At 38.3% G+C, this 25,470-nt stretch overlaps 1 protein-coding gene and 1 long non-coding RNA gene across 9 annotated transcripts in view; one reads left to right on the forward strand and one right to left on the reverse strand.

The window, feature by feature from the left end:
• Window positions 1–1,415: 1,415 nt before the first annotated feature.
• Window positions 1,416–25,470, forward strand: part of EZH2 (enhancer of zeste 2 polycomb repressive complex 2 subunit) — a 54,668-nt gene continuing 30,613 nt past the window's right edge. For 3 of the 8 annotated variants that reach the window (XM_035316578.1, XM_035316579.1, XM_035316583.1), the window contains exons 1-2: window positions 22,995–23,118; window positions 23,638–23,766. In XM_035316578.1, the coding sequence (XP_035172469.1) occupies window positions 23,002–23,118; window positions 23,638–23,766 (246 nt within the window). In that variant the 5' untranslated portion in view covers window positions 22,995–23,001. Of the gene's footprint in view, window positions 1,538–22,994; window positions 23,119–23,635; window positions 23,767–25,470 lie in introns of those variants that run through there. The other 5 variants (XM_035316580.1, XM_035316582.1, XM_035316581.1 and 2 more) reach the window with 4 other exon arrangements.
• On the reverse strand, window positions 13,902–25,325 carry LOC118161341. The gene is made up of 3 exons (XR_004747956.1): window positions 25,194–25,325; window positions 15,095–15,099; window positions 13,902–13,912 (listed from the first exon to the last, which is right to left on the reverse strand). It is a non-coding gene; the product is annotated as an uncharacterized LOC118161341 (long non-coding RNA).

Here is a 25,470-nt window from a genome sequence, read left to right on the forward strand (position 1 = left end):
AATAGATTTGTCCACCTTGTGACTGAGGTACTACTTAAATCAAGGTGCCCTGTGCTTATTTAGTATTTTTACTTTTTGACCAAAACCAGATCTCACAAAAGGCAATTCTAACAATCAGAATAAATAAATTACAAATTCCAAGCTGTGAAGAGACTTGGTAGCCATTTTGGTGGTGGCAGCCATCTTGGGGCAGAATAGATATTTAAATAGCTGAATTTCCAGAAATGACTAATATTTTGCAAGGTTGACAATCGTAATGTAATCTTGAAAACTGTCAGCTACTCCATGAGAATCGGAGGAAGGGTATGGCAATCTATCACACCGTAGCGTGTAAACATAAGAAGAAATAATTTCTGTTGCACATTTTTTACTCTTACAAAAAAAAAAAAAAAAAAAGCTCCTAGTAGAACACCTCTTTAAAGGTCAAAAAAGTAAATCAAGAACATTCCACGTAGGAATGGCAGTTCTTGAGATTTCATTGCAAATTTAATATATGATGAAGTTTGGAAATTTTAAATGCTTACACGTGGAAAGACAGAGGATGTAAAAGCACTCCAAGATACCGCCTCCAGGAGTAAGAGCCCCGAGCCCCGTGTGACTTGTAACCCGAGTGAATGATGTGGGAACGGGGTGTGCTTTTCTAGACGGCAGTTTTGTCACCCAGGACCTCATCGCGGTGCGTGGCGCCCATTTTCGGAGCCTCACCCACGGACGAGGCATGGCCACGGAGCCACTCACAGCAGAGGGGGACGGCGGCACCCGCTATCAAACAACAACGGGAAGAGACGGCGAAAGTGAGAACACGGCTCAGGGTTTATTCCCCCTCAGAAACCGCGCTCGACACCGGGCGCGCAGGAAGGAGTTACGGTTGCAAGGGGAGGTGAAAGATCGCGGGGCGAACTTGTCCCTGAAATTTTATTTTCTTCAGTGAAGACGCAGGAAGGTTGGGGCGGGCAAAGAGTGGAAAGACGTGCCCGCTCCCGAGGAGGGGCAAGGGAGGGCTGTGAGGAACCGCGCCGGGTGCCGGCCGGCGGGCGAAGGGCGGCTGAGGGCTGTGCCCCCCACCGCCCCCCCCCCCGGTCCCGCGCGCAGCGGCCGTTAGGGCCGTTACCGCTCCCACTTTCGAACTGATTCAAACCGGGGCGCGGCCCCGCCCCGGGCCGCCAATCCCCTCGCGCCCCCCGCCCCGCGCGGCCCCGCCCCCCTCCCACCGGGGGGGGGGCAGCGCGAGAACAAAGAGCTCCCCCTCCCCGCCCTGCCCCCCCCGCACGTGGGGCGCGAGACCTCGCCCCCCGGCCCGCCCCGCGCCGCGCCTGATTGGCGCGAAGGGGCCCCCCGTCCGCGCCCGTCCAATCGAGGCCGCGCGCGGCGCTCGCCAATGAGCGCGACGCCGATTGGGCCGCCGCGTTTGGCGCTCGGTGCGGGAGGGTGAAGCCGGCGGCCGGCGGCGGCGGGGCGGCAGAGCGGGCGGGAGGGCGGCGCGGGCGGAGCGGGGCCGGGCTGCCGGCGGCGGCAGCGGCGAGAGGCCGGGGCGGGGGTGAGTAAGCCAGCGAGCCGCACGGGCAGGCGGAGCGGCTATTTATAACTGGGGAGGGGGGGAGCTAGAAAAGGGGAGGGGGCGAGGCCCCTCGGCGAGCCGCCCCTCGGCCCCGGCGCCTAGCGGCGGGGGGACGCGGGCGCGGCGGCGGCGGCCAGAGGAGGCGTGCGCGGGGCGCCCTTTGTGTGCGCTGGCCCCGGCCCAGTGCCGCCGTTCCCGCGGGGCCCTGCTCCAGGTACTGCTGGGGGTCCCCCCCCCACCCCCTTCCATCACCCCTCCGAGATCCCCCCCGTGGTGTCCGCCGGGCCCCGGCAGCCCGCACGGCCCGCCCGGGGCTGGCACGGGTCCGCCCGGCCGCGTGTGCCGCGCCGTGCCGGAAACCGGGGCAGCGGGCAGGGGGCTCCGCGCGCTATTGTCCTGCTGCCGGGCGCCTCCTCCCGCCGGGATCCTTCCCCTGGCCTCGGGGGGCTCGGGGCAGGGGGCTCGGGGCGCCTGCGGGGCGGTCACCCCGGCGGGCTTCCCGGTCCCTGGGGACTCGGGTCTGCCAGGGCGCTGCGTCCGGGTTCATAGCTGGGGTGCCGGGGGTCAGCTCTAACGCGGCCAAGCGCGGGCGCACAGAGCAGCCTCTGAAGGCAGGAGGTGTGAAGGAGGGTGCTGGACAGGGCTGTCCTGGAGCAGCACGTGTGTGGTCCGAGAACGATGAAGAAATCGGTGTGTTGTAGCATTGTGTGTGTGGTTTCGGTGTCACCAGGTATTCGCGGTGATTCAGAAATTACCAGTAGCAGGATGAACGTAATGCAGCAGTAGTGGAATAATGGGCTTGTGCCTCGCTGAAGTCACCTACACAAAGTTACAAGCACTGTCTGTATTTTACTGGAACTGGAGAAAAGTTTTTTTTTTTTTTTTCTTATTTTCAACTGTGGACCTGAAAGTTCAGATGCTTTGTCTCCAAGAAAAAGCATGTAACAATTTGAACAAGGCTGTTAAATTGTTGCAGGATAGATTTGTCTTTGTGTAAGTCTGGCAACTGTAGATCCAGCTGTTACGAATTTGGTTCTTACTAACGTGTTTCAGTGAAGGTTTTACCTGTAGTTCTAGTACAAGCTTCACTTCCCTACTATGATTTCCTCACAGGAAAGGTTCTCTCTTTCTCACGAGTTGGCACATTCAGATTCTTTATGCGACTTATAAAAATTTATAAATCTTTATAAAAAAAAGTCATTCTTTGTTTGTCCCCAGCGTCTATATCAAATTGAGAATCCGGGGAATGTTTATTTGTGTTAACAATAAAGCATCTTCAGAAGGGTGAGTATTATTTGTCCACAGCGTACAATAGCTACTCTTGCTTTAGATTAGGTTATTAAAATATGAATGTTAAAGATGCACAGTATCTTTCAGAAAGCATGCTTCCAGTACTTCCGGAGATGGACTGAAAAGTCTTATGTGAGGATGTTTTAACTTGGAGAGGTAGTGGTTTATCACTTACTTGCTTTGTTTATTACATCGAAATGTTACACTTCTTGTTACAAAGTATTCCTTAAGGAAAAAAGAAAGAGGGAAAGGTACACTATTTTTCCCTCCTCTGTTGACAGCAGGGACTGAAGTGTAATTAAAGGCTAAAGAACATATGGAGAAATCTGTGACTGTAAAATGTTCTATGAGGTGTCAATAGTTATTTTCTTCTGCATCATTGTAAGAATTCAAGATTGTAATTTAGGACAAGAAACTGGGGAGAAGAAAACTAGGATATCTTAAATATGTAATATTATCCTGAAAAGTGGCAAACACTAAAAATCCCTATAATCAAAAGAACGTAAAATGTCTTTGCTCAGTTTAAAATGAGCTAAAACAGTAGTGTCTCAACTTAGGCTGGAGACTCAAAATTCAACCTTTTTTATTTTCTTTGCTATATTTTTTCCTCTCTAGCAGCTAGAATTGCCAAGAAGCTGAAATATGGTAAGTGATTTCATTGAAGATATGCCTTTAAATGGATTTATGTTTGTTCTGTAACATTGCAGCATTCATAGGTGAAATGTAAATATATTCCTGCGCTTCTGCTTATCTGCAAAGAAACTTTGGCTTTGTGAGCAGGGAATTCTTGTAGTACATTAGTGAATGCAGTGACTGTATAAACGGAGAGTGCAAACTAACTGCTACTTTCTGTAATCCCTGAATAGCTGGTGCGCTCTAAAAATCCTCTTGAAACTAGTAAAGAAAAAAAAAATAAAACTCTCCTTGTCACCATTCACAAAAAGATTCTGCCTCTTTAGCTGTATATGTTATGTATACATTCTAATATATTCACAGCTGCAATGTCAAAGTTAAACATTTTTAAATGGCAGCACTACCGTCATGGGGGAAAAATATTTTTAAAAATGGCTGCAATACTGACAAGAGGTATATTTAACAAATGTTTGCTTTATGTTGTTCTTGAGCAAAAGTAAGATGGAAAAGTTTAGTGTTGTCCTATGAATGTTCTGTAGTTCTGTGGTTTGCTGCAATGAATGCATTGTAGCTGACTTGGAGAAATAACTGCAGTTTTAGGGGGAATAACTTTTTCACCAGCAGAGATCCTGAAAATCTAAGGAACAGTACGTGGCCTTTGCTAAGCAAGGAAGTTTTCAGAAGTTTACTGAATCAAGTAGGTCATCTGTACAGAATTATGTACCCAAGGAAAATTCATTTTACCAGATTAAAAAAAATGTTGAAGAAATGGACTGTGTACTGTGAATATAATTCTTAATGGTTTCATGAATTGTTTGAATAGCACTTACCTTAGGAAACAAGACCACTGTTAACAGAAGCTCTAGGACAATAATAGGAAGATTATTTTTAACTGTAATGTTCTTTAACGGTAATGTTGCTACCAGCCTTCTAGTTTACTGATATTACGGAGGTGGAGACTGGTGCTGAGCTCATTGAAATGATGGTTGACAGCATCTATGCTGTCTGTATCTCTAGATGTATTTTATACATGTATCTGTGCATTTAATATCCATGACTTGCCATTCTAGAATATTTGTGCTAAATCAGTCTTTAAATGGCTGAATTATTCTAGTGGTGTCATACCTCAGGTGATGACTGCAGTTAAGCTTTGTGCTTGGGAATAGGAAAGGTGAGATGAAGAAACAAACCCTTGTGTAAAACGGGTGCAAAACGGGAGAGACGTTTTACAGGGGAAAAACAAGGATGTCAGTTCCAATTTAGCAGACTGCTTGGATTTGGTTTTTAGCTCTAAGTATATCAAGATTTTTGTCGAGTTAAAGATTAAAAGGAAAAGAATGTAAAGAACTATTAAATAGGTATTCTGTCTGTTCCCACAGAGATCAGTTAAAGACTCTGGGATGAAGCTGTGTATTGCTTGCTATCTATGCATGAGGTGAAGCTCAAGAGTGGAATTTGTTGAAGGAGGAAGTAGGTTCTGTTGAGGTTCAAGCAAGCAGCACTGAAGTTTTCTAAAAACACAGCAGTAGCAATGCAATTTTCTGTAACTGGTAATTGCAGGTAGTTTGTTGCAGGCTTGTTCTAGCTGTGCACCTAGATTCCTGTAAAGACTATGGGCTTGAGGTCTGGGTCCTCAAATGACAGTGAGAAAACTACCTCCAATACTGGAGTAAGTATTTTAAATTAAAAAGGTAAATTTGGGTAGAGGCAACTCTAAGGAAGAGGAGTGAAAAGTAAGATTTTCATTTGCATATAGCATTGAGAATTTCACCATAATTTTAAAAAATAGTGAAAAAGAAAAATTCTTAAATATTACTAATTATTTAACCACAGACTTGTAAATTGGTTGCCATTTAAAGAAAAAAAAAAACAGAAGAGGATGTCTTTTAGATGTCACTACTGTGTCCAGAAAAAGTATAAAAAAAAAATAGATTATTGTGGATTCCTTATTTTAGGAATCTTTTGGTTACCTGGCTGAAGTGTGAATTTAGAGTATTTTGGTGACCGTACCTCTTCAGTTGGTGAAGAGCACTATTGTCATGGAAAGATTCATAATGCATACAGTGCTTCTTTTGTAATGGTAAAATCAGGAGTACTTTTAAGGTGAGAAGACCATCTGGAAATGTAGTTAGATACCAGGCATGTTCTAACTGCTGCAGACAAACAATAACGATGTAGTGATGTGAGTGGATCAGTTCAATATTGGCAATTGCTTGAAAATGTGACGTAGTACTTCAAAAGCTTGTCTTTCAGGTACCTCACTTGTTAATATAATCTTAGATAAAGCTGTCAGTGCTGCCATCATTCTCTATTCAGATAAAGACTTCTTTGATATGACATTTCAGGAGTACTTAGAAATTTTCTATTTTATCACCTTTTATATATGTGTATGGTGCTGACTTAAATGATGTATGTGTAGCTATGCAAGCAAAGTGGTGCACATTGCAGTCTACACTCTGGGCTTTCTAATATGTGAACTAAAAGAAATATTTGCAGGAGAGTGTGGTTTCCTTTTATGTCTTAATTTTATTATTATTTTTAATCTAGACCCAGGCTGTTTCCTTTGTCAATTTCTATTGCATTGGGTTCCTTCTTTCATTCTGCCTTTTTCGTGGTTGATTCTGTTTCTTTGCTGTGTATTCTCTCTTCATGGCCAGTGTGTTCAGTTTAAGTCTCAAAGCCATTAGACATAACGTAAAGAAATAAAGTATTTGAAAAGAAGGAAACTCAAATCTTACTAGTAACTGTGTGTATTTTAATTGTGAGCTGCTTTCCTTTCCATGTTTCTTAGGGTGAGTGGATCTGGTAAATTGTGTATTTCTGCTGCGTGGGTGTCTGATCTTACTTTTAACTAATAAGATGAAATTTTAGAGATGGAACTTAGTTTGCTTTTTCTGTGAGAAATCAGGTTTGTTTTCAGAAAGACCTGATATACCTGCAAAAACTATGCCACGGCAAATGGATTAAAGTCATTAAGTTATCCTCTCTCTGATTTTATGATACAACTTGTAACTAGGAAGAACGTAAAGTCTGTCCATTGCAATAACTTCTTTCAGCTATCTGCCTGCCAATTTATGCCATGTTTTTAGTATTTTTAACTACTGTGTTTAGTGCAAAGTTGAATCCTTTCTTTAACTATTGGAAGAGAAGATTGACATATGTTGTTTTAGTGTTAAAATAGTTTGACCATTACTGGTGTTCAGTATATCATTGCTTTGAAACTGGGGGACATAACTGGTCCAAGAGCTTTGGAACTATTCATAATTCTCATCTGTAGCATAAGGGAGCTGAGTTTTCACTGGAGTGTGTTTTTTTTCTAAGTTAAACTGTTTCTCATTGATTCTCTCTATTTAAATAAAAATTCTAGAATAGTAGGATCTTTTTTTTTCTTTTTACCCTTTTATAAGCAATATTTAATCTGCTGATGGATTAATCACTGTATGCTTTATAGAATAGGGATGCTTTATAGAATAGGCATTAGACCCAGTTGTTTTGTGGGCTTTAAGGATGAGATTTGGCTAAGTAACTCTTCTGCTTGCTTTCATTGTTTGAAGTTTATTTTGGAATTTCTCAGACAACTTACAAATGTTCTAAATACACATTCAGCTCCAAAATTTGACACACTTATCTGCAATAAATTCTGCATACATGGATGTGTAACGTTTCTGAAAGTTTAAGCTATTTGCCTATGCAGAGGAAGAAGTATGTTATAGCTATTGAACTGCTTAATTGTTGTGTGGCAGGATTTTTTCAGTTTGGAGTGTGGTTTGTCTTTGTGTGTGTGAATTGAACTATGAACTTCTAGATATTTTAATGTTTTTAGAGTAAAAACAAAAAAGGTGTGTCTGCAAAATAGTTAGGGTGGAATAGTCTCTGAACTCCAAATTCACACCCCAAATTATTTTGCCTGTGTAGACATGCCTTAGGTGCTTGCAGCAAGTGCTCTTTTCTCTGTCAGATTTATCCAGGGTATCAAAAAGGTTTGAATTTTGAGAGGTGGAGGTATTAGGCAGCAGAGGTTATTTGGAATGTACATGGGAGTCATCTAACTCCTCTGGGCATCTGAATGAGTGTGAGGGGAGAGATTTGGAGGTATGCATTTGAACAACTAGAATTTCAAGTTTTATGTCTAAAACTATACTGTCTTCTGACAAACAGCCAGGCTTCATCTTATGTCAGAGGTGTGGAATGGTTTTAATGGTGACTTACAAAGAACAATATAAAAATCAGGCTTGAAACTCATTACTGTTCTTTTATTTGGAGTTTTATTCTTTTGAGGGGGAGGGGAGGATCCAAATAGTCTCACTTGTGCCTGGAAATGTAGTTAAAGACATAAGAGTAGATAAAAATTAAAAAAGTTTTATTTGCTGATACATGGTGTTGCTGATGTTGCCTAAATTGAAGTGAGATTTCAGTTCCAATTTTGATTTGATCTTTCATTTAAAAAAAAAAAAAATCCCCAGTGGTTATAATTTCCCTGTTTCTACTCACCTTCCCCCACATCCCCAAGTACCTAAGCTTGTCATTTTTATTTCTCAAACAGCATTTTCCTGAAAGTATCATATGTTTAATTGTTCTGGGAGAAATATCACTGAAATGATTGCTTCTTACATGGTTGGTATTCAGTAAATACATTGTCTTTTTTTTTTTAATTTTATTTTTTTAATCCTGAAACTGTTGGGATGCAGAGGAAGGAATTAATTTTTGAAGGGAAGCTTTGAAAGCTACAGGTTAGCATGAGCAAACTGCTTCAGAACTCTCGTAAAAACTTATATTTATATATATTTAATGGCTGTCTAAAAATAAATCATACTTTTTTTGTCCTACTCATATTTAAGGAAGTATATTAGGAACCTATTGAAATTTTATACTAAGATTTAGTTTTTTTCTTTAATAAAGAGAGTGAAACTCTCCATTGTCTTTACTAGTAAATGTCCCAATGAAGGACTTCTGTCAAGTGAGATGGTTTAAACGTAAATCCAAAGGCAGTGCGCTACTGAAAATCAAGTCCTCAAACCGATGCCTTCTGTCCTTATGGTTGGTGGAAAATCTGCAATAAACTGCATTTCTGGTACAGTTCTGTTGTTGGATTTTACTCGAGTGCTTCATGTTTGATCAACCTTTAGTTGGTACAAAAAGTTTTAAAAAATGACTGGGGAATTTTGTCAAAACCATGTGCATTCTTCCCTGTTTCGTTTGCCGTTTCTTAAACATGTTTGAAGTAGATTGATTACAATTACTTTAGATACCAAAAAATCATTTGGGATAAATTTTATGAAGTACTTACAGAATGTTTGGGTTATTTATAAACTTCGAGTTTAACATGCTGGTGGATAAGGATAAAGGGATAAGGATAAAGAGATGTTAAATAACCAGTTGTTACTTTCCTTAGATAGCTTTCTAACACAAAAAATAAAATATTCTAATGTAAAAATAGTAAAAAGATGAATTAAGATTCCTCCGTTTTTTCAGGAAGGAAAAGGGAGTGGAGGAGTGTTTCCTCTTTCATATTCAAGATCTGTTTGACTCCTCGTTCTTCTTTCCCTGTCCTATGCCTTGGTAAAGGTGGCAGTGTTTTTCTTTTTTTCTTGGTTGGGGTTTTCTAATATGTGCCAGTCAATTTATAATAGTGGTAGAAACTCCTGAAAAGAATATTTAAAAAACATAGTGTTAAACTGTGTGAATGAACAAAAAATAGACAAAAGCAAGAGAGAATTAATTATTAGGAGAAAGCAAGAAATAAAATACTGTGGGAAGCAAATTCATACATTAAAAAAAATCAGATGGGGGGGAAATGCTTAAAGAAAATGTCAGTTCTTAGAGCACTAGAACTGACTTGTTTCCTTCCTGTCTTGATTTACTCTGATGTAAGCATCTCAGAAAAGAGCGGTATGAGTTTTAGTATGAGTTGAGCACATTCAGAAATTGATCTTCAGTCTTAGGCATTTAGCACTCTCAGGAGGAGTTGGAAATTGAATGTGTAAGGCCAGAGTTTCACAGTGTGGCTAGGTGGGGACAGTAGCAGTAGATGCTCACTTTTCTTCAGTCAAGAGACATAAGGTGTTTTCAGCCAAAGGACTTTCTCACGTCTGTCAGTGACTGGCTACAAAAATACTCATGCTGTCAGGAGGGAAGTGATAGCACAGATGCACAAACAAGTGGCAGGTAAAAGTCTTTTTGAAGCAATGCCAGCAGAAAGTAGCGGTGACACTTGAAAGTCCAAGCCGTCTGTACAGGTTTTGTCTGGTATAATCTTTGGTCAGTGATGAGAAACTTTTTTTTTTTTTTAAAAGATTCACTTAAATGTTAAAGATGAGAAATGATGATTGATTAAAGGAGGCAGATGTGCCCAAAGCAAGCAGAAGTCATGAGTTAGGCATGGGGGTGAAAACAGGGTTTTCCAACCGGCTGATAACTGGACAGAAGATTAGAATTCCTAACATCTAAAATAAAAGCATATCCTAGCACGGTCTAGGGATGCAATGCAGGACTAGCTACTGTGAAATAGCATATATAATTGTTATGTGGCTGGAACAGAGAACAGGCATGTCAGTGAGTCTTTGAACTGTGGTTAACTACAGTGGCATCTAAGTGAATCTGCTGGTAGGTTTGTAAAGTTGGTGTCTGCATGTTTTTCATTATTTGTTTTTTTTTTTTTTTTTTCCTGTTTTTCATAAAATGAGAATTCATACTGCAACATTTCATAATGCCAGGGCACTTGTGGACCTTTATGAGTATGTTGCAGAAAGCATAACTTAGTTATCTCTAAGTAATGTCACATATGATTTATGTTTGCCATTTGTATCAGAAGTTACGGTAAAGGATGTATGCAGAATGAGGTCGTCAGCCTTATTCTCATAGGAAGGCTGTAATCAGCCATTTAAAGGAAACTGATTACAATGATCAGCTCAGTTACAAGGTTTTGCTTATGTTATAGTGAATTAGTAACTACTCCCAACTAGTTTTAGTTTGGGGAGTTACGCTGCAAATAAACAAGTATGCATTACAGCTAATTACTTTATTCGGCATATACTCATGCAATTGCTAGACTAGGACACTAAAAGGTAACGGTATGAACAAGTGAGTGAACAGCGGGCTGGCAATTTTGACAGAAGTATGTAGCTTAATTGGATTAAATACATCATGAAACTGTATTTGTAGTTCAGTCATAGCCATTCATATTGCTGTAAGAAAAAATGACGTCTATAGTAATTTTGTGTGTGATGGCTATGTGAATCAAGATAGCATGTGATAGTCAAAATAGTGAATATGCTGCAAAGTAGTGTTTTTTTAAACCTCTTTTGAAAGAGTGAGATGTAAAGAATTATTCCTAATAAAGGAATGTGAAAGGGTGAGGGACTGGTTTAACAAGGAAGAGTAAGTAACTTTAAAACTTGAAATGAAATGTAAAAATGATCTTTTTTTGAATAAGAAAAATGGCTCTTGTGTGTTCTCAGAATTACTCAATGTTTTTAAAACTATAAGGATTGACAAACGCAGCAAAAAGAAGCTGGTGACTTTAGCATTAGACTGAATGCAATAGGACTGGAAAGATCCTGGAAGTGAAAGTAGAAAAATCAGTTGCTCACAAGGTGAAAATACGCTCCTGGATGAGTAATACCTTAAAGGTAGCTGTAAAAGGGTGAAATTTTTTTTAAGTAGCAAAGAAAGATATTTTTTAACTTTGAGCTGAAATTCTTGGTTAAAGAATATAGAAAAAATTATGAATAATCTTGAATATCCTGAAGTACCAATTGGGAGCTATTAACTTAAGAGGCTGCTGGGATAGTAACAAGGCCTAGAGAGCTTCGTGCTTGGGAAGAAATAATTGAGAAGGCATAACTTTTCATTTGCAGGGAAGCAGGTCACAGCAGTTGCTTACTGTGCACGTGTACTCCTTGCTTATTGATAGCTTCTAGAATACATTTAGGTTTTATTTAAAAAAAAAGAAAAAGAAAAAAAATAGTATTTAACATTCCAGGGTAAAGATCGGGCTCCTGATCTTAACCACACCAAGAACAAAGTAAAGCTTTATTCACTTAAATTATAGTAAATAAAAGGTTGGCAAAGAATGACACTTCAAAGGCACAGAAGTTGAGCTATAAGAAGAACTCTATTAGAATATGAAGAAGGCTCACTTGAAAAAACAGCCCTTTACAAGTCTTTCTCAGCTAATTTTCCCATTTTTTTTCTTTCATTTTCCTTCATTTCTCTGGTCCTGCTCCCTTTGAAAAAAAAAAAACAAAAACAACAAATAACACCTTTATTTGGAGTTGAGTGAGAGCCTGTTGCCCTGATACGTTAATTCAGACAGTGAATGATGGTTTCTTGAAGCAGAACTTGCAAAGTTACTACTTTGACTCTGTTCTGGTTTTAGAAAAAGTGATCTTCTTGCTTTGTCTGGCTTTGAAAGAACACTGCATCTTAACTTCTTCATTTTAAAAACGTTGGTAAGTTTATGGAGAGTATGAAACATTGTGGTTAGAATACATTTCATAATTAGTGAAGAGCTTTCTCTACCTTTTATGTTTTATATGAGGAGGAGCTGAAGTTTCCAGTTGCTCTGTTAAGCAGAGACGGACTCTCCAAATGAACAAATGCAATCTTGTAGTGGGAAGGAATATGTGAACTAACGAGTTGATGAAGTTGTTGAAGGAGACTCTAGCACAAAGGGTGTTTACACTGATGAGAACAACCAGTGATTACATACCAAACTAAAGATTGCAATCTGATTAAGCTCCTAAACACTTAAATTCAGAAATTACTCTTCCCTTAATATTGTTGTTTTCCAAATTGTACATGTAGCTAACTAAAATATCAAGAATTTTAGAGTGTAGTGGTGAATATTTTCATCTTCTGAAATATTAAACTGCAATTTAAACAGCAAGCAAGCTTGGTAGCATCAGCTTTAAAAACAGTGTGGCCTTTGGTTTTGAGATGGCAGGCCCACCTCAGAATTTTACTGGCTCATAGAATAGTTTAGGTTGGCTAGGAAATCTGGAGGTTATCTGATCCAGTCTCCTGTTCAGAGAAGGCCAACACTGAAATTGCATCAGGCTATTCGGTGTCTTTTCCAGACCACTTTTAAAATGTTTTTGCAAATGGAGATTCCAGAACCTCTCTGCTTAATGTGTTCCTGTGCTGGATTGCACTAGCTGTGAAGCATTTTCTCCTGTTGTTAAAGTGAAATCCCTCTCTGAGACTTGCTTGTTGCCTTTTTGTACTTTTGTTTAGCACAGATTAGCCTGTCTCCATAGAAGGGCTAGAACAGTACTCAAGTTCTGTGGTCATCTGGGTTTAGTGCTGATTTGTATGAGACAGCACACTATTACTGGAATTTTTATGTATTTGTTTAAATTATTGAAATGACTTCCAACTTTGATAAGGCCACAAAACAGGTAAAAGTGTAACATATTTAAAAGAGGCTGTTTAGGAGTTTGGATCCCTCCATGTAGTTTTCTTCTACTTTTTTTTAAGAATAGACAAAACCATATCTTGAAGCCTTAGACTTGTACTAATAATAGGAAATGGAAAATAACTTTTGTTAACTGTTGATTTGAATATAAAGAGTTGTTGTGAATGGCTGTCATGGGATGTATGAGGCAAAACTGAACTGTAAAGCTTGCGCTGACTTCTTATTTGTTAGACATCTTCTATACCTGTCCTCCACTGGCAAGTTACAGACTATTTTGCCCACTCACTGCATTGTTTTCAGGGCAATCTTTAGCTAATAGAGCAAGAGCAGGAAGCACAGTTCTTAAACTACTCACACAGAAGAACTTTGCCATGTTAACTGCTTTGATTGTGTGTAGACTTGTAAAGAAAAAAGATTAGTGTGAGTAGTATGTTACACGTGGTATGGAAGATTATTGTTCCCGTCTAAGGCAAGCTGGGAAAATGCTCAAGCAGTTTGCTGGTATCAACAGAAAGAGGCTTTGCTTCATACCTGTGACCCTGTCTTCATGGCTCTTCCCTGACAGTTTGTGTGTTAGCCTTGCCAACATGAGTAATTTTGACTTTTTGGTCCAGTTCAAGACCAGTCAGCCTCTTCTGAGGGGAGAAAAGGTCTGATTTAGCAGAACTAATCATCACAATCAAACTTTGCGTATTTGCCCTGTCAATTCTATCAGAGATGCAGAGGTAATGTAGGCAGATCATGAAGAGAAGAAATGTATGCCATTTTCAGATTTCATTGCCCTTTCCAGTTCTAGCCAAGAAGTACATTAGGATACTGTCACCACCTTCCAAAAGCAAATTGATATGTGAATGTGCTTTTAAGTCTTGGTTAAGTTGGAATGTTCTTCCTTAAAATTAAATTGTATTAGGCAACTGTTAATACATTAGTAAATAATGATTTTGCACGCTGGGGAGGAGGGAGTGCACTGGCCTTGAATGTGACAACTTATAAGCTGTTATCTCAAAGAAACAATACTGTAGGGACAGACTGCTAATTTTGAAAGGATTTCACTACTTAAAATGTATTCTAGTGTTGCAAATGCTAATTGCAAGTAACAGACAGTACTATAATAAATAGGAGCTTAATTGTGATGAGACTGCTCATAAGAAAATAAGAAAAATGTCTACTTATAGCAGCAGACTTGCTTTTGGTGCTGCCATATTACTTGGAAAGTCTGTCTATGGCTGTTACCCATCTGTCTGGGAGTTAGGGCTGGTACTAACATGCCTTGGTGCCCATGCTGCTACTGGAACACAGGCTTTCAATTCTACTTGTAAACCAGGGGTGTTCCGTGAACTTCAAAGTGGAGGGAAAGGAGTCATTCTGAGATTGGGATGCTTACTTTCACATGCAGACATTCCTCTTTAATTCAGGGTTAAGGCATTGGTATATCTGAAGAAGTTGATGGTTCTTCTCCATACGTTGTTAAAATTACTTTTGTATTTGATAGCTTCTCTAAGAGTTTCCATCTCTTGAGTAATCAAGAATGTTCTTGCAGAACACAGAATTTTACTAGAATTGGTCAAGAGTGGTATATTAGCCTACATCAGCCATAGCCACTGATGTCTGTCAGAGTGAGGAAGGACAGATGAGCTGTTTAGAGTTACCTACATAGCCTAGATTCATAAATATATTTTTTTGATATTGTCTGAGTGCAACAGAGGTTAAGCCTTTGTAGGCCATGACAAACCTCTTGGCTTTTATGTGGCCAAAGAGTGGCAGGTCTGGCATGGGTGTCTTACTAAATGCTTCTGGTTGGCAAGGATAACATTTAGGTGCTGGTAAAACTGTGGCAGTGATACAGTGTGGCTTGACAAACACTTCTGTTGAAGGCAGGGCTGGCGTAAGCTCCTAGCCTCTCCAATTTCAGTTCTTTGCCTCTTGTTTCTACCCCCTTCCCTTGTGTTGATTCAAGTATTCCTGTGGCTGCTGAACAAACCTGCCTGTGGAATTGGTTTTGTTGAAAATTTGTATTTGAAAACCCAAGTATGTTTATTTTCTGGGCTGTTCAGCCAGATTTTTTTTTTCCTGACCTAGTTTGATTAACAGAATCATAAGCACTTAGGTCTTACAATAGAGAAGGCTGACTAGAGGTAGAGATGAGGCGTGTGGAGCCACTGATACAAAGGATAAATGGCGTCTTTTCTAGGTGAAACTCACACTAAATAATGTCTGAGGAAGATCGTTTAACTTGATAATATTTAATGAAAGTCTTATGCCTACATTTAAATATTCTTAATGATAAAGATCTTCAGCATATGGAATAACATGAAGTATGCTTTAAAGCATAGATAGGAATTAAGTATTTCTTGGTTAAACAAGTTGAATTGCACTATAAACTTAAAACACCATGTTTCTATAATATATGACAGTAAAAAAACACTACAGTTTATTCTCATCTATCACTGAAAAATTTTGTAGAGTGAATGTGCTGTAGTGGAATATTATTAATAAACTATGCTAATCTTTCCAATGTTGTATTTGACCCAGAGATTTTAGTTAGTCAATGTGGTTTGGTGTCTGAAATGCAGAAGCTGACAGTGGAGAGCTGACAGCCTTGAGACTATGCTTCTTCCCATGGAAATGAGGACATGCTATTTTACACAGATAAGTTTGAAAGACAACTATTTTTGTATTTCTTTAGAAAATTCAGAAAGCAAAGGAGCAAGCAGCTATAAATCGTCTAGGCATAGACAGTGTGCTACGAGCACACCTGTGCTTGTAGCACAGGTAAAAAAGCCATTCAGATGCAGGGGTGTCTTTTCCCCTCACCCTTTAACTTGCATAACTTAATAGGGAAGAAGTTAGCAGCTCTGAAATCACAGAAGTAAACAATTTTTCTTAGTTTGCCTGAGAGTAATACTACTTCTTGACCAGAGTTTTTTTGTGAATATCTACACAGTTAATAGAAGTTTGGAGTAAATGAAGGATACAGATTCTGGCCTGGCAGATTACAGCAATTATTTATAATTATATTTGACATCATTTTTTGAAGTCTGGCAATATGTATATGTTGGTTTATTTTTAGGTGCTTGATAATTGTAATAAGAGTGTGCTGGAAACTGCTTACTCTGAAGGCCTTTAGAATAGGTTCGTAAATAGTATTGGCTTGTTTTGCATTTAGACTGCATGAAGTAAAATACTAAAAATACATTTCCAAGAGTTTCTAAGTAATAAAGTTTGGTTTAACGTAGCTGATATATACTTGGCTGTAGCTGAGCAATCATTTAGTAGTATAACAACATAATATATAAATACTGCTTTGTGCTGTGTAAAATCCAATAATATGAAGATCATTTGAGTTTTTTATTAGATGGGTTTGGAAAGTTAAAAGTGCTGTGAAGTTAGACCTTAAGGTATACACTGAATGCATTGCTGTTGGTAATTGATATTTGTCTTGTTTCTTTTCTAGTGAAGCTGTGGCTGTGGTTTTTTGTTTGTATGTTTAAGCTTATGGAGAAGACTTTAATCCTTTTTCCTTCCTGTTGCTAAAATTCTGCTTTCTGAGTTGAACATGAATTGTCCTAAGTCATGCTTCCTGAACAATTTTTTTTTTTCTAATTTGAAGAAAATAACATGAAAGGTGTGGTTTTCGTAATTGAACCCAAGTTTTGTAGATGCGTGAAGAAGTTCAATAATGACTTCAGATAGGGTTTAATATATGGTAATTTTGTCATTAGTAAAACTGAATATGCATAGTCTGAGGGACATGTGTGCTGTCTGGATCTGATAACAGCTTACAGCTAAAGAGCATGTCTGCTACTCCAGAGCAAACTGATGTATAAAACCAGGGCCTCTTTATGGTATAATGGCACGCACTATTTCCTCCCCAGTGTTGGCCAAAGTTCCTCACGATGCCCTCCTGATTTGTAGCTGTGCACAAGTTGTGTAGGGCTCCGGGTGGGGTCTCATGAGAGCAGAGTAGAGGGGAAGAATCACATCCCTCAACTTGGATGAGTATCTTTGTGATGTAGTATTGAATCTAAATTCATAAGTTTATGCCATTTGAAGTTGATAGTTCATGAAGCTAGCTGAGATGCGTGCTTTGTGCTTATTAGTGCATCAGTCCAAAGAACGTAATGACAGTATGTCACTGTGTTCATATTGTCAGTGAGGTGGGGGAGGTCTGGATGTGGGATGTAGTTTGCTGAGCAGGTCTGTGGAGTTCAGTAAGTTCCCCTACTTCTTGAGGTTCTGAGAAGCAAATGTGAAAGGTCTCACATTTGGCTTTGTGAGGTTCTGGAAGTAGTATTTCCTCCCACCATCCTCAAACTGAATTATTTTATTCCTTCATTACTCTAGGAACAAAAACATTATGACTTGATTGTTCATCGGTTTGCATCAAGTTGCATAGGTACTTTGTCTGTTGGGTTTTGTATTCTCTTCCCCTCACCCTCAGCATTGAAATTGTTGGTTGAGTGCTCCTAAGTGCATTGTTGTTTCAGAGTACACATACAACTGAAGTAATATGAATAACATTTTGAGCATATATAAAATTCAAAAAAAAGGACTTGAAAGTTGTGCTGTGCACAGTATGTTTAAATTCTTAAATATCTCCAAAAAGAATTTCTGAGTTGTCAGAAGATAATGTAATATTGTTACAGCTTAAAATATTGTGTAATATTAAGCACAGTTACAGAATTAATAATATTCTTTTATAAGGGCAGACTCCCCTCATTTATGCTCTCATGCTTTGCAATTTTTAATTTTTTTCCTGAAATTTGGCAGGGTAGCCAGAGGAGCTTAAATATAGTCTTTGACAGCAGTATGACTGCTTGAATAGACTGCCTAATTTAGAGGATTATCCACGTGCTTGTTTATTACTGATGGGTATTGCCAAAGCGATTGAAGAAAAATAGGATGTTGTTTTTAAATAAGGCTATTTGTATGTTCTGTAGGCAAAACAGCAATATGAATGGATATTTTTCTGTACTTAATTGTCTCTTGTTGTGAATTCTAGATGTATTGTATACACTTTGGCTGCTGACATTTAGTAGTTGTCTGACTTAAGCTCACTCAGACTTTTTTAAAACTCACTGTAAAGCTTACGGATCTTGTACAAAACTTCGTTATGAAATGCTTAATGGAGTTTTAGTACAAGCATGCATGCTCTAGGACACTTGCATATTTTGTTGTTTTTCATTTGTTTTGTTTGTTTTTCATTTTGCCAGCTAGGCAAGCATGAATGGAAACAGAAAAGAACACCTCTGTCCTTTTTTTTTTTTTTTCTTGAACTGTTTTTCTTGGTCACTGTTTAGGTGGGTTTGGTATATCTCATTCCTAATACCATAGTTAAGGCTCCTCATTGGTCAAAAAGAGGCATTATTTCTGTTACTTTTCTTTTGTTGCTCTGCTTCAAATTGTGTTAGTCCTTCCATTAATATAATTAACAGCCAATTCTACCCACCTGTGTAGTTAATACTATGAAATTGCTATAGCTCAGGGAATTAGTTGTGATATTATTGGTAATGGGAAAAATAAGGATGGTGTGAGAGCTGGAGAGAAGAGTGTAGGGACACTTATACGGAGGAGACAGTGTGGGGTCACTTGAGTTCTGCAGTCCTGTGTTGTGGAAAGACTGGGTAGCTTCTGCTCAATGTTCACAGAATCGTCTAGGTTGGAAGAGACCTCCAAGATCACAGAGTCCAACCTCTGACCTAACACTAACAAGTCCTCCACTAAACCACATCACTTAGCTCTACATCTAAATGTCTTTTAAAGACCTCTGGGGATGGTGACTCAACCACATCCCTGGGACTTTGTTTAGGTGGGGCATATGCATCTCCTTGCTTTCTGTGGTGTCAGGATGGTTGCCCAGTCTGGAATGAGAGAGTTTATCCATCTTTGACTTTACCAAGCTGAAGCTAGAACTTCTTTGGTGTGTCTCACTGCATTTCCCAGTGCTGCCTCTTCTGCAAATAGGTGCAGGAAGCTCTGGCAGGGCTTTTCTCTGTAGTATGAAGCTAGGTATGATCAGGCAAGGTTAGCTCAGGTTCTGCAAGGAAGTCATTCTGTGCTTTGGGAAATGAGCTTTCTCTAGAGACAGGATAACTGCTTTAGAGTTGCGCTTTTTTTTTGAGATGAGATAATCTGCCTATAAATAATGATTGAGTTGACTACATAGTCTCTTTCCTTTAGAAAAAAGTCTCAGGACTGAGATCTTGAGCAATTACACGCTTTCTGCAGGCAGTTTCATCAAAGAGGATGAACAAATTGGGGGGGGGGGGGGAATAAGCAAAAGAAATAGCAGGATTCAGAAAGGAAAATCGAGAAGGATTCGACTGGGAGCTGTCTGAATCAGACTCTTGCACAAAGATGTTCCAGAATCATGTTTATATTTGCTAAATGTAAATTGTTTAACATTATGCTGTCTTAAGACAGCTTTAACTATTAGATGGAATTTAGCTTGTGATATTGTAGGGAATATTTGGAAACCTTTTAATGGAAAGTTAACTAGTTTTGACAAATCAGTCTTAAAAATTCCTTGCTTTTCTGTTCTGCAGCCTTAGCTGCAAATCCTGTACGAAATCATTTCATGAAAATGTACAACCTTTTTTCTTGTGTAGTGAAGTGTAGTTTGCAGCTCAGAGTTGCATACATATGTGAACTACAGAAATTGTAGAAGAAGGTGATTTGGAAAAGGTTTTCCTTACACACAAGTACTAGTGAAAATAATTGAACAGTAGGTTTGAGAGAGCACCTTTACAAGTCCTGGATTTGCTCCAGAAGCCGCGTTTACGTTGATGTTTGTCTGAAGTCTTTTAAATTACCTCCATCCCTGAAAGGAGGTGTCCAGCATCCTTCTGTAAGAATCCATCTTTGATTTTTTTTTTTTTTTTTTCCCCCCCTCTCCTGGCAATGACCCAGCATAGGCTGTCCGTGTCCTTAGCACATATTCTCAGGCTTAGTTTCTGCATAGTTTTTTTGTGGACCTTCTGGCTGGTGTTAGGAACTGTCTTTGGCATTTTATTATAGTCCTAATATGAAGATGCACCATGGGAATTAACTCTGTCCTCTATGAAAATGCATTAATATTTTCTTCTGAGACATGGGGCCAAAAAAACAATTGCTTTTACTGCAGTATATCTGTTAAAATGTAATGTAATTCTACTTTGGTGATGTTCAACTGCCCAGAAACTTACAAATATGGTTCACTTGGCTTGGAAAACTGCTGCTAAAAAAAGCAATAATAATTGAAAACAGGTTTTTTTCATAATTGGTATTATACAACCCATACAATCCATATTATGATATTGATATTACACAATCCGTAACACTTTGCATTTTTCTTAGCTGTAATTTTTGTTTAACATATACATGTGTATTCTTCTTTCTACTCAGTGCTTTTTGTTTTACGATGGACTTGCCATTTAAAGGACGTTTCTAATTTGTACGTATTTGACTTAATGAATTGTGTGTATCCCAATGATCTTTGCACATTAACATTATTACTTTATCTTGAAGTGGTTCTTACTGTTGCTTATACTAAGTTGTAGCGTATTTCTTTTCTAGGATTTTTTTAATCTGGTACCTTCAACACTAAAATAGTTGTCCATGTTGTACCTCAAATAGCAGCTTGAAACTAGTACAAGTGTGTTTTTGTAACTCATTTGTTATCAGATGAATGACCTGCGTGTGTATTTTTTTTTAAAAGGAAGCATTTGTTTTGTAGAGTATGAATTATTTTTCTTTCCATTTTTAGCACATCATGTAACCATGATGTTCATTACTGGGTAAATTGAATATACTTGTTTATTAGATGGAGATATTTTTCTCTGGTCTTAGGCTCCAATTTTGGGGTCTTCTGAGGCAGTATTTCAGATCTATTATGATAATGGGAATTCTGTTTATTTTATTATTATTATTAACCTAATCATATACGTTTTCCACGCAGATATACTTTTGATTAGGGCTTATCTGGAAATTTAATTTTAGTTGAGAATGCTATTTTTAGACCTGAATCACTTATGATTTTCTAAATATCTAAAATTAAAAGGACTGTACTCAATGTTGTATTAGAGTAAGTAAACATAAGCTGTGCTTTGTTCTCTTTTTAATGGGATGTGCTACTTCAGTGTTGTCAGCTGAGGTTTCATTTATCATTTGAATTCCTTCATACTTGTTATGTCTTTTGGCTGAATCCTAACTGAGACGATTTTGATATTCTATATTACCTGAAAATTGAGATAGTCTTTGTATTATTTATTCAGTGTCTGATTTATTTTCAGTTAATGGGATGTTTTTCCATATTTTCCTTTTCTTAGTTTAGCATGTAATACTATGCATTTGCTTTTTTTTTCATAATGCTTCTATGCCGTTCTCTAATCAATATTATAGTGCATTTTGAATCACCAATTCTTTTTACTGTACTCTAACATGAATGGATTGTGATTTTTTCTTTTTTATCTTTAATCTTTCTCCTGTAATCACTTGTGTTATGGTAAATGAAATACAGGTAGATTCTACCTGCTGCCTTGAGGCATGGAAACACATCAGCTGTATTTGACTCCTTTGCTCTAGGTTGACTTCTCCCTGCTAGTTTACTGTCTACTGTCTTTACTATGTGTAGTCAGATTCTCTTGCATTATGGGAAACATGTATGCCTTGCCTTTTTTTCCCTGAAAGGATACTTCCCATGATTTGGGTTAGCAATTTTGCTGTTTGATTTCAGTCTCAACCTGAATATCCAGCATGATTTCTTTCAAAATATTGTCTTGCATATAAATACGTGTAAGGCTCTTAGACTATTACTTTTTGTTCAATGATTACATTGTAATGATTGTAAATTAATGTAAATTATGGCATAGTATTGAGAACAAACAGGTTCTGCAATGATTTTTCTTTTCAAGATTATCATGAGTTCTGGCAAAACTCAAATCCACTTGGTACAAAACTGCTGAAAATTGAACTCTGCCTACAAAGATCTTTAAATTGAGTAAGTCTTTACCCGTGACTACCAGGTGTGGAGTGGTGTGGCAGAAATTGTGGCACTGGGCATTGGACTCAAGCCTGAAGAGTACATTTCTGTTCATCTTTACTTATATTTTACCTTGATAATTTGAGCAGAAACAATTCTAGCCTTTATTGATTATGCTCGTTTGAGAAGGCATTTTTCTTGGGCAACTGGGCACTTAAGTCTTTCAGCCTCTGATGGCTATTGTGAGCTGTTCAGTGAAATATCATAGGTTGTTACAGTCTGACTCTGGAGAGGAAGCAAGCCTTCCGTGTAGTAGTGGCTTTGTTTATGAAAGCTTCCAAAAGAGTTGTCAGCATGGGTGTAGTATATGGTCCTTGACTTTGAAAAATGCTGAGCAGATTTACATGTTCTAGCAGTTTCTATAATATAAAAATACAACTTCAGTGCCATGGTTGTGAAACATAAAAATGAAGCACTTGGTACTAGTTTGGGTGAGCAGTAAAAGTAGAATCTGTGTCCTGTTTGCAAACAGCTAGATAGTTTAGTTGTTCATAGAGTACCTGTGAAAAGAGCGAGCGCTGTCTCAATTTATGTATGTCTGAATTTCTAGAACTCCTTGGCAATTGAGTGGATGACTAGGAAGACTGTACTTGGTACATCTGTGCGCTCAAAATCTACTCTAGAAGCCTATTGCAGGGTTTACTATCTTAATGACCCTTCCTGTGAAGAGGGGAAGATTTGTCTGTCTCGAACACTGCTGCCCAGAATCTAATTTACAAGACTGCTTGTATGGATTCTAACCTATCTCTTTGCAGTGGGGGTTTTGGTTTGTTCTGCTTTACTCCTTGAAATACATCAGATACTTTGCTTTATGTAGCTATTAGGAGTGCTTAAACCAAATGTGAATGGTCCCCATGATTTGTAACTAAAATTACTTTTTCAGTGTCTATCACTTAAGTATGGATGATGGTGGTGGTTGTTAGTTAGACTGGGATGGTGTTCCAAGTGTATGATTGAAAGGAATTAGGTATGATAGGTATTAAAGGAATATCTCTATCCTGTCTTTCCCATTGCTCTAACTTCCTCTGTAAGCAGAGGGGATGGGCTTGGTAGTATTAATATGACGTTGTCTCTTGTAGGATAATCATGGGTCAAACCGGAAAAAAATCTGAGAAGGGACCAATTTGTTGGCGAAAGCGTGTGAAATCAGAATATATGAGACTGAGGCAGCTCAAGAGGTTCCGACGTGCAGATGAAGTAAAGGTATGTCATCTTTTGGTTCCATTGTTTAAAAACTGATATCAAAACCAGTTTTCATTTGAAGTATGAGTTGAATTGACTATGAAAGTTGTCCCACAGTTAACAACTGCAATAATAGTTTCATGAACTATTCTGTTAACACACTGAATCTTGTCTTAACTCTGATATTATACATAGGTGTGATACATTTGTATGTGATTGAATCTAGTGTGCTAAGTATCAGAAGAGACTGGAGAGCAAGTATGGCAGTTCCTTTAGCCACCTACTCTTTCTAATTCTCTTTAGAATTTAATTCCATGTTAAACCTTTAAGGCTCTAAATGTGAGAACTTTTGTTTCAGTCAAAGAAAGGGATAACAATCTATAATAGAGTCTGACTGGCACTTAAACAAAACTGCGACAGATCAGTGTTGAGCAACTTTTTTTTTTGTTTTAGTGTATATTATGATGCCCTAAGATGTTAGCAGATGAGTTCATAGTCTTTGATTTATTTGTAATGTTTACAATTGTGATTAATTTTTAGAGTATGTTTAATTCTAATCGTCAGAAGATACTGGAAAGAACTGAAATATTAAATCAAGAATGGAAACAACGTAGGATACAGCCTGTACACATCATGACTTCTGTGAGCTCATTGCGCGGGACCAGGGAGGTTGGTTAACATGTGTTGTGGTAATTCCCCTTACAAGGTTGTTAGCATGTTTTAATTTTATTACAGGAAATTTGGCCGTTCTTTTAACTTTTTTCCAGGTTGATATGACTTTGCAACTAAACAATTTTCTTACAAGTAAAGGAGTTATTTCTTATTCCATCAGATGACTTCTGTCTGGAAAACACTAAATAGCAGGCTACTTAGCTTTGAGTGTCCCATGAGACCAAATCTTCTGATAATACGTGGATTGTACTTCAGCATCCTTTAATCAAATCATTTTGTCTCACTGATATTAGGAGTCCAATGTTGCTTCTATCAGAGTTGATCTCCTGTGGTACAAATGTCTAGTTACTTTAGCTCTTTGAGTTAAAACACATGAAAGCTGTGAACATAACTATTTGAATAAGTCTTATTTATACTTACGGTTGCTTAAACACACAGGTTCTGAAAGGAGTTGGTACACCCTTATGTTCAGACTATATTCAGGCTAAACAGTAGATTTGTGAAAAAAATATTCCATGATTCTGATGCTGATTTGAACACCCAAATTGGCTGTCATGTTGGTAGCTGAAACAGTGGTTGAAGTCCACTCCAACTTCCAGCGTTCACCCCAGCTTAATTTATCATGTTTGTCAGTTGCTCTTTAGGCACTTCAAACTTAGTCAGTTTGAGGTTGCTTCATGTGTAATTATCTGAAAACCTAACTCTTTTCATTAGGCTGAGAATGAAGACATTACTGTGTACAGGTTTATAAAAAGAAAAAAAAAAGCAACACCTTACTATTCAAGGAAATTTGTCAGGCTTTCCTTTCTCTAAAATTTTAGAGGGAAGCTGATTTTCTTTATATCAGAGGTGCATTTGTGTGCCTGACTGTTTTCCTTTAAGCGTGATTGAATGTGCAGCTCTTCATGTACAGCTCTACACCCATTATATGGCACTGTAGGATCAGAACTTCTCAAAATAACTGAGAGGTATACATCCAGTTTTCATTTTTTGATATAAGATCATGTCTTACCATTCCTCTATTGCTCTTTTTTTTTTGTAGCTCGATTTACTATTCTTTTATTTTACTTTCTTGCCTGAATTGATATCCTGCCTGAATTGATGGAGCACACTAATTACTGCATTCAAAACCAGTCTCTGTCTCCATGAATTAAAAGAACTCTACTACTTGATTTAAGATTGCTATAATTTATAGTGGGAGAAGTGAAAGAAAACTAGTATGGGAGGTGTTAAAAGATAATATTTAAGTCTTTTTCTTTCTTAATATGTTAAATTTCTTCAGCATTGTGTAGGATAATGGCTAGAAATTAAGTTACTTGATGGAAAGGATTTGAGAAACTTGATGTTCTTGATGAAGTCTGTAGGGCGTTGCTGGTGATGTAGGTTTCTTCCAATGCCTAGTGCAGTTGGCATCAATGAGAGACTATAATATGTGGTAGCCTAATAAACATCAAGCTGAGTTCCATACCTAAACAATGGGGGAACATAACTTGAGACTTTGTACTAAACACCTTGAGTCATTTTGACAGTCTGAGATTTCTAGTTCCAAAGATAAATACAAAAGTAAGAAATCATTACTTTTTTCTTTAAATGAAAAATTTGCTAGAAGCCTGCTAGCTAGAAAACTAAATGTTAACCTGGAATGGCAATAAAGCACTATCATAGCACAGTGTCTTGAGTATTGATATACACAGCAGAAAT

The sequence above is a fragment of the Oxyura jamaicensis genome, chromosome 2 (genome assembly GCF_011077185.1).
Source record: "Oxyura jamaicensis isolate SHBP4307 breed ruddy duck chromosome 2, BPBGC_Ojam_1.0, whole genome shotgun sequence".
Classification (NCBI taxonomy): Eukaryota; Metazoa; Chordata; class Aves; order Anseriformes; family Anatidae; genus Oxyura; species Oxyura jamaicensis.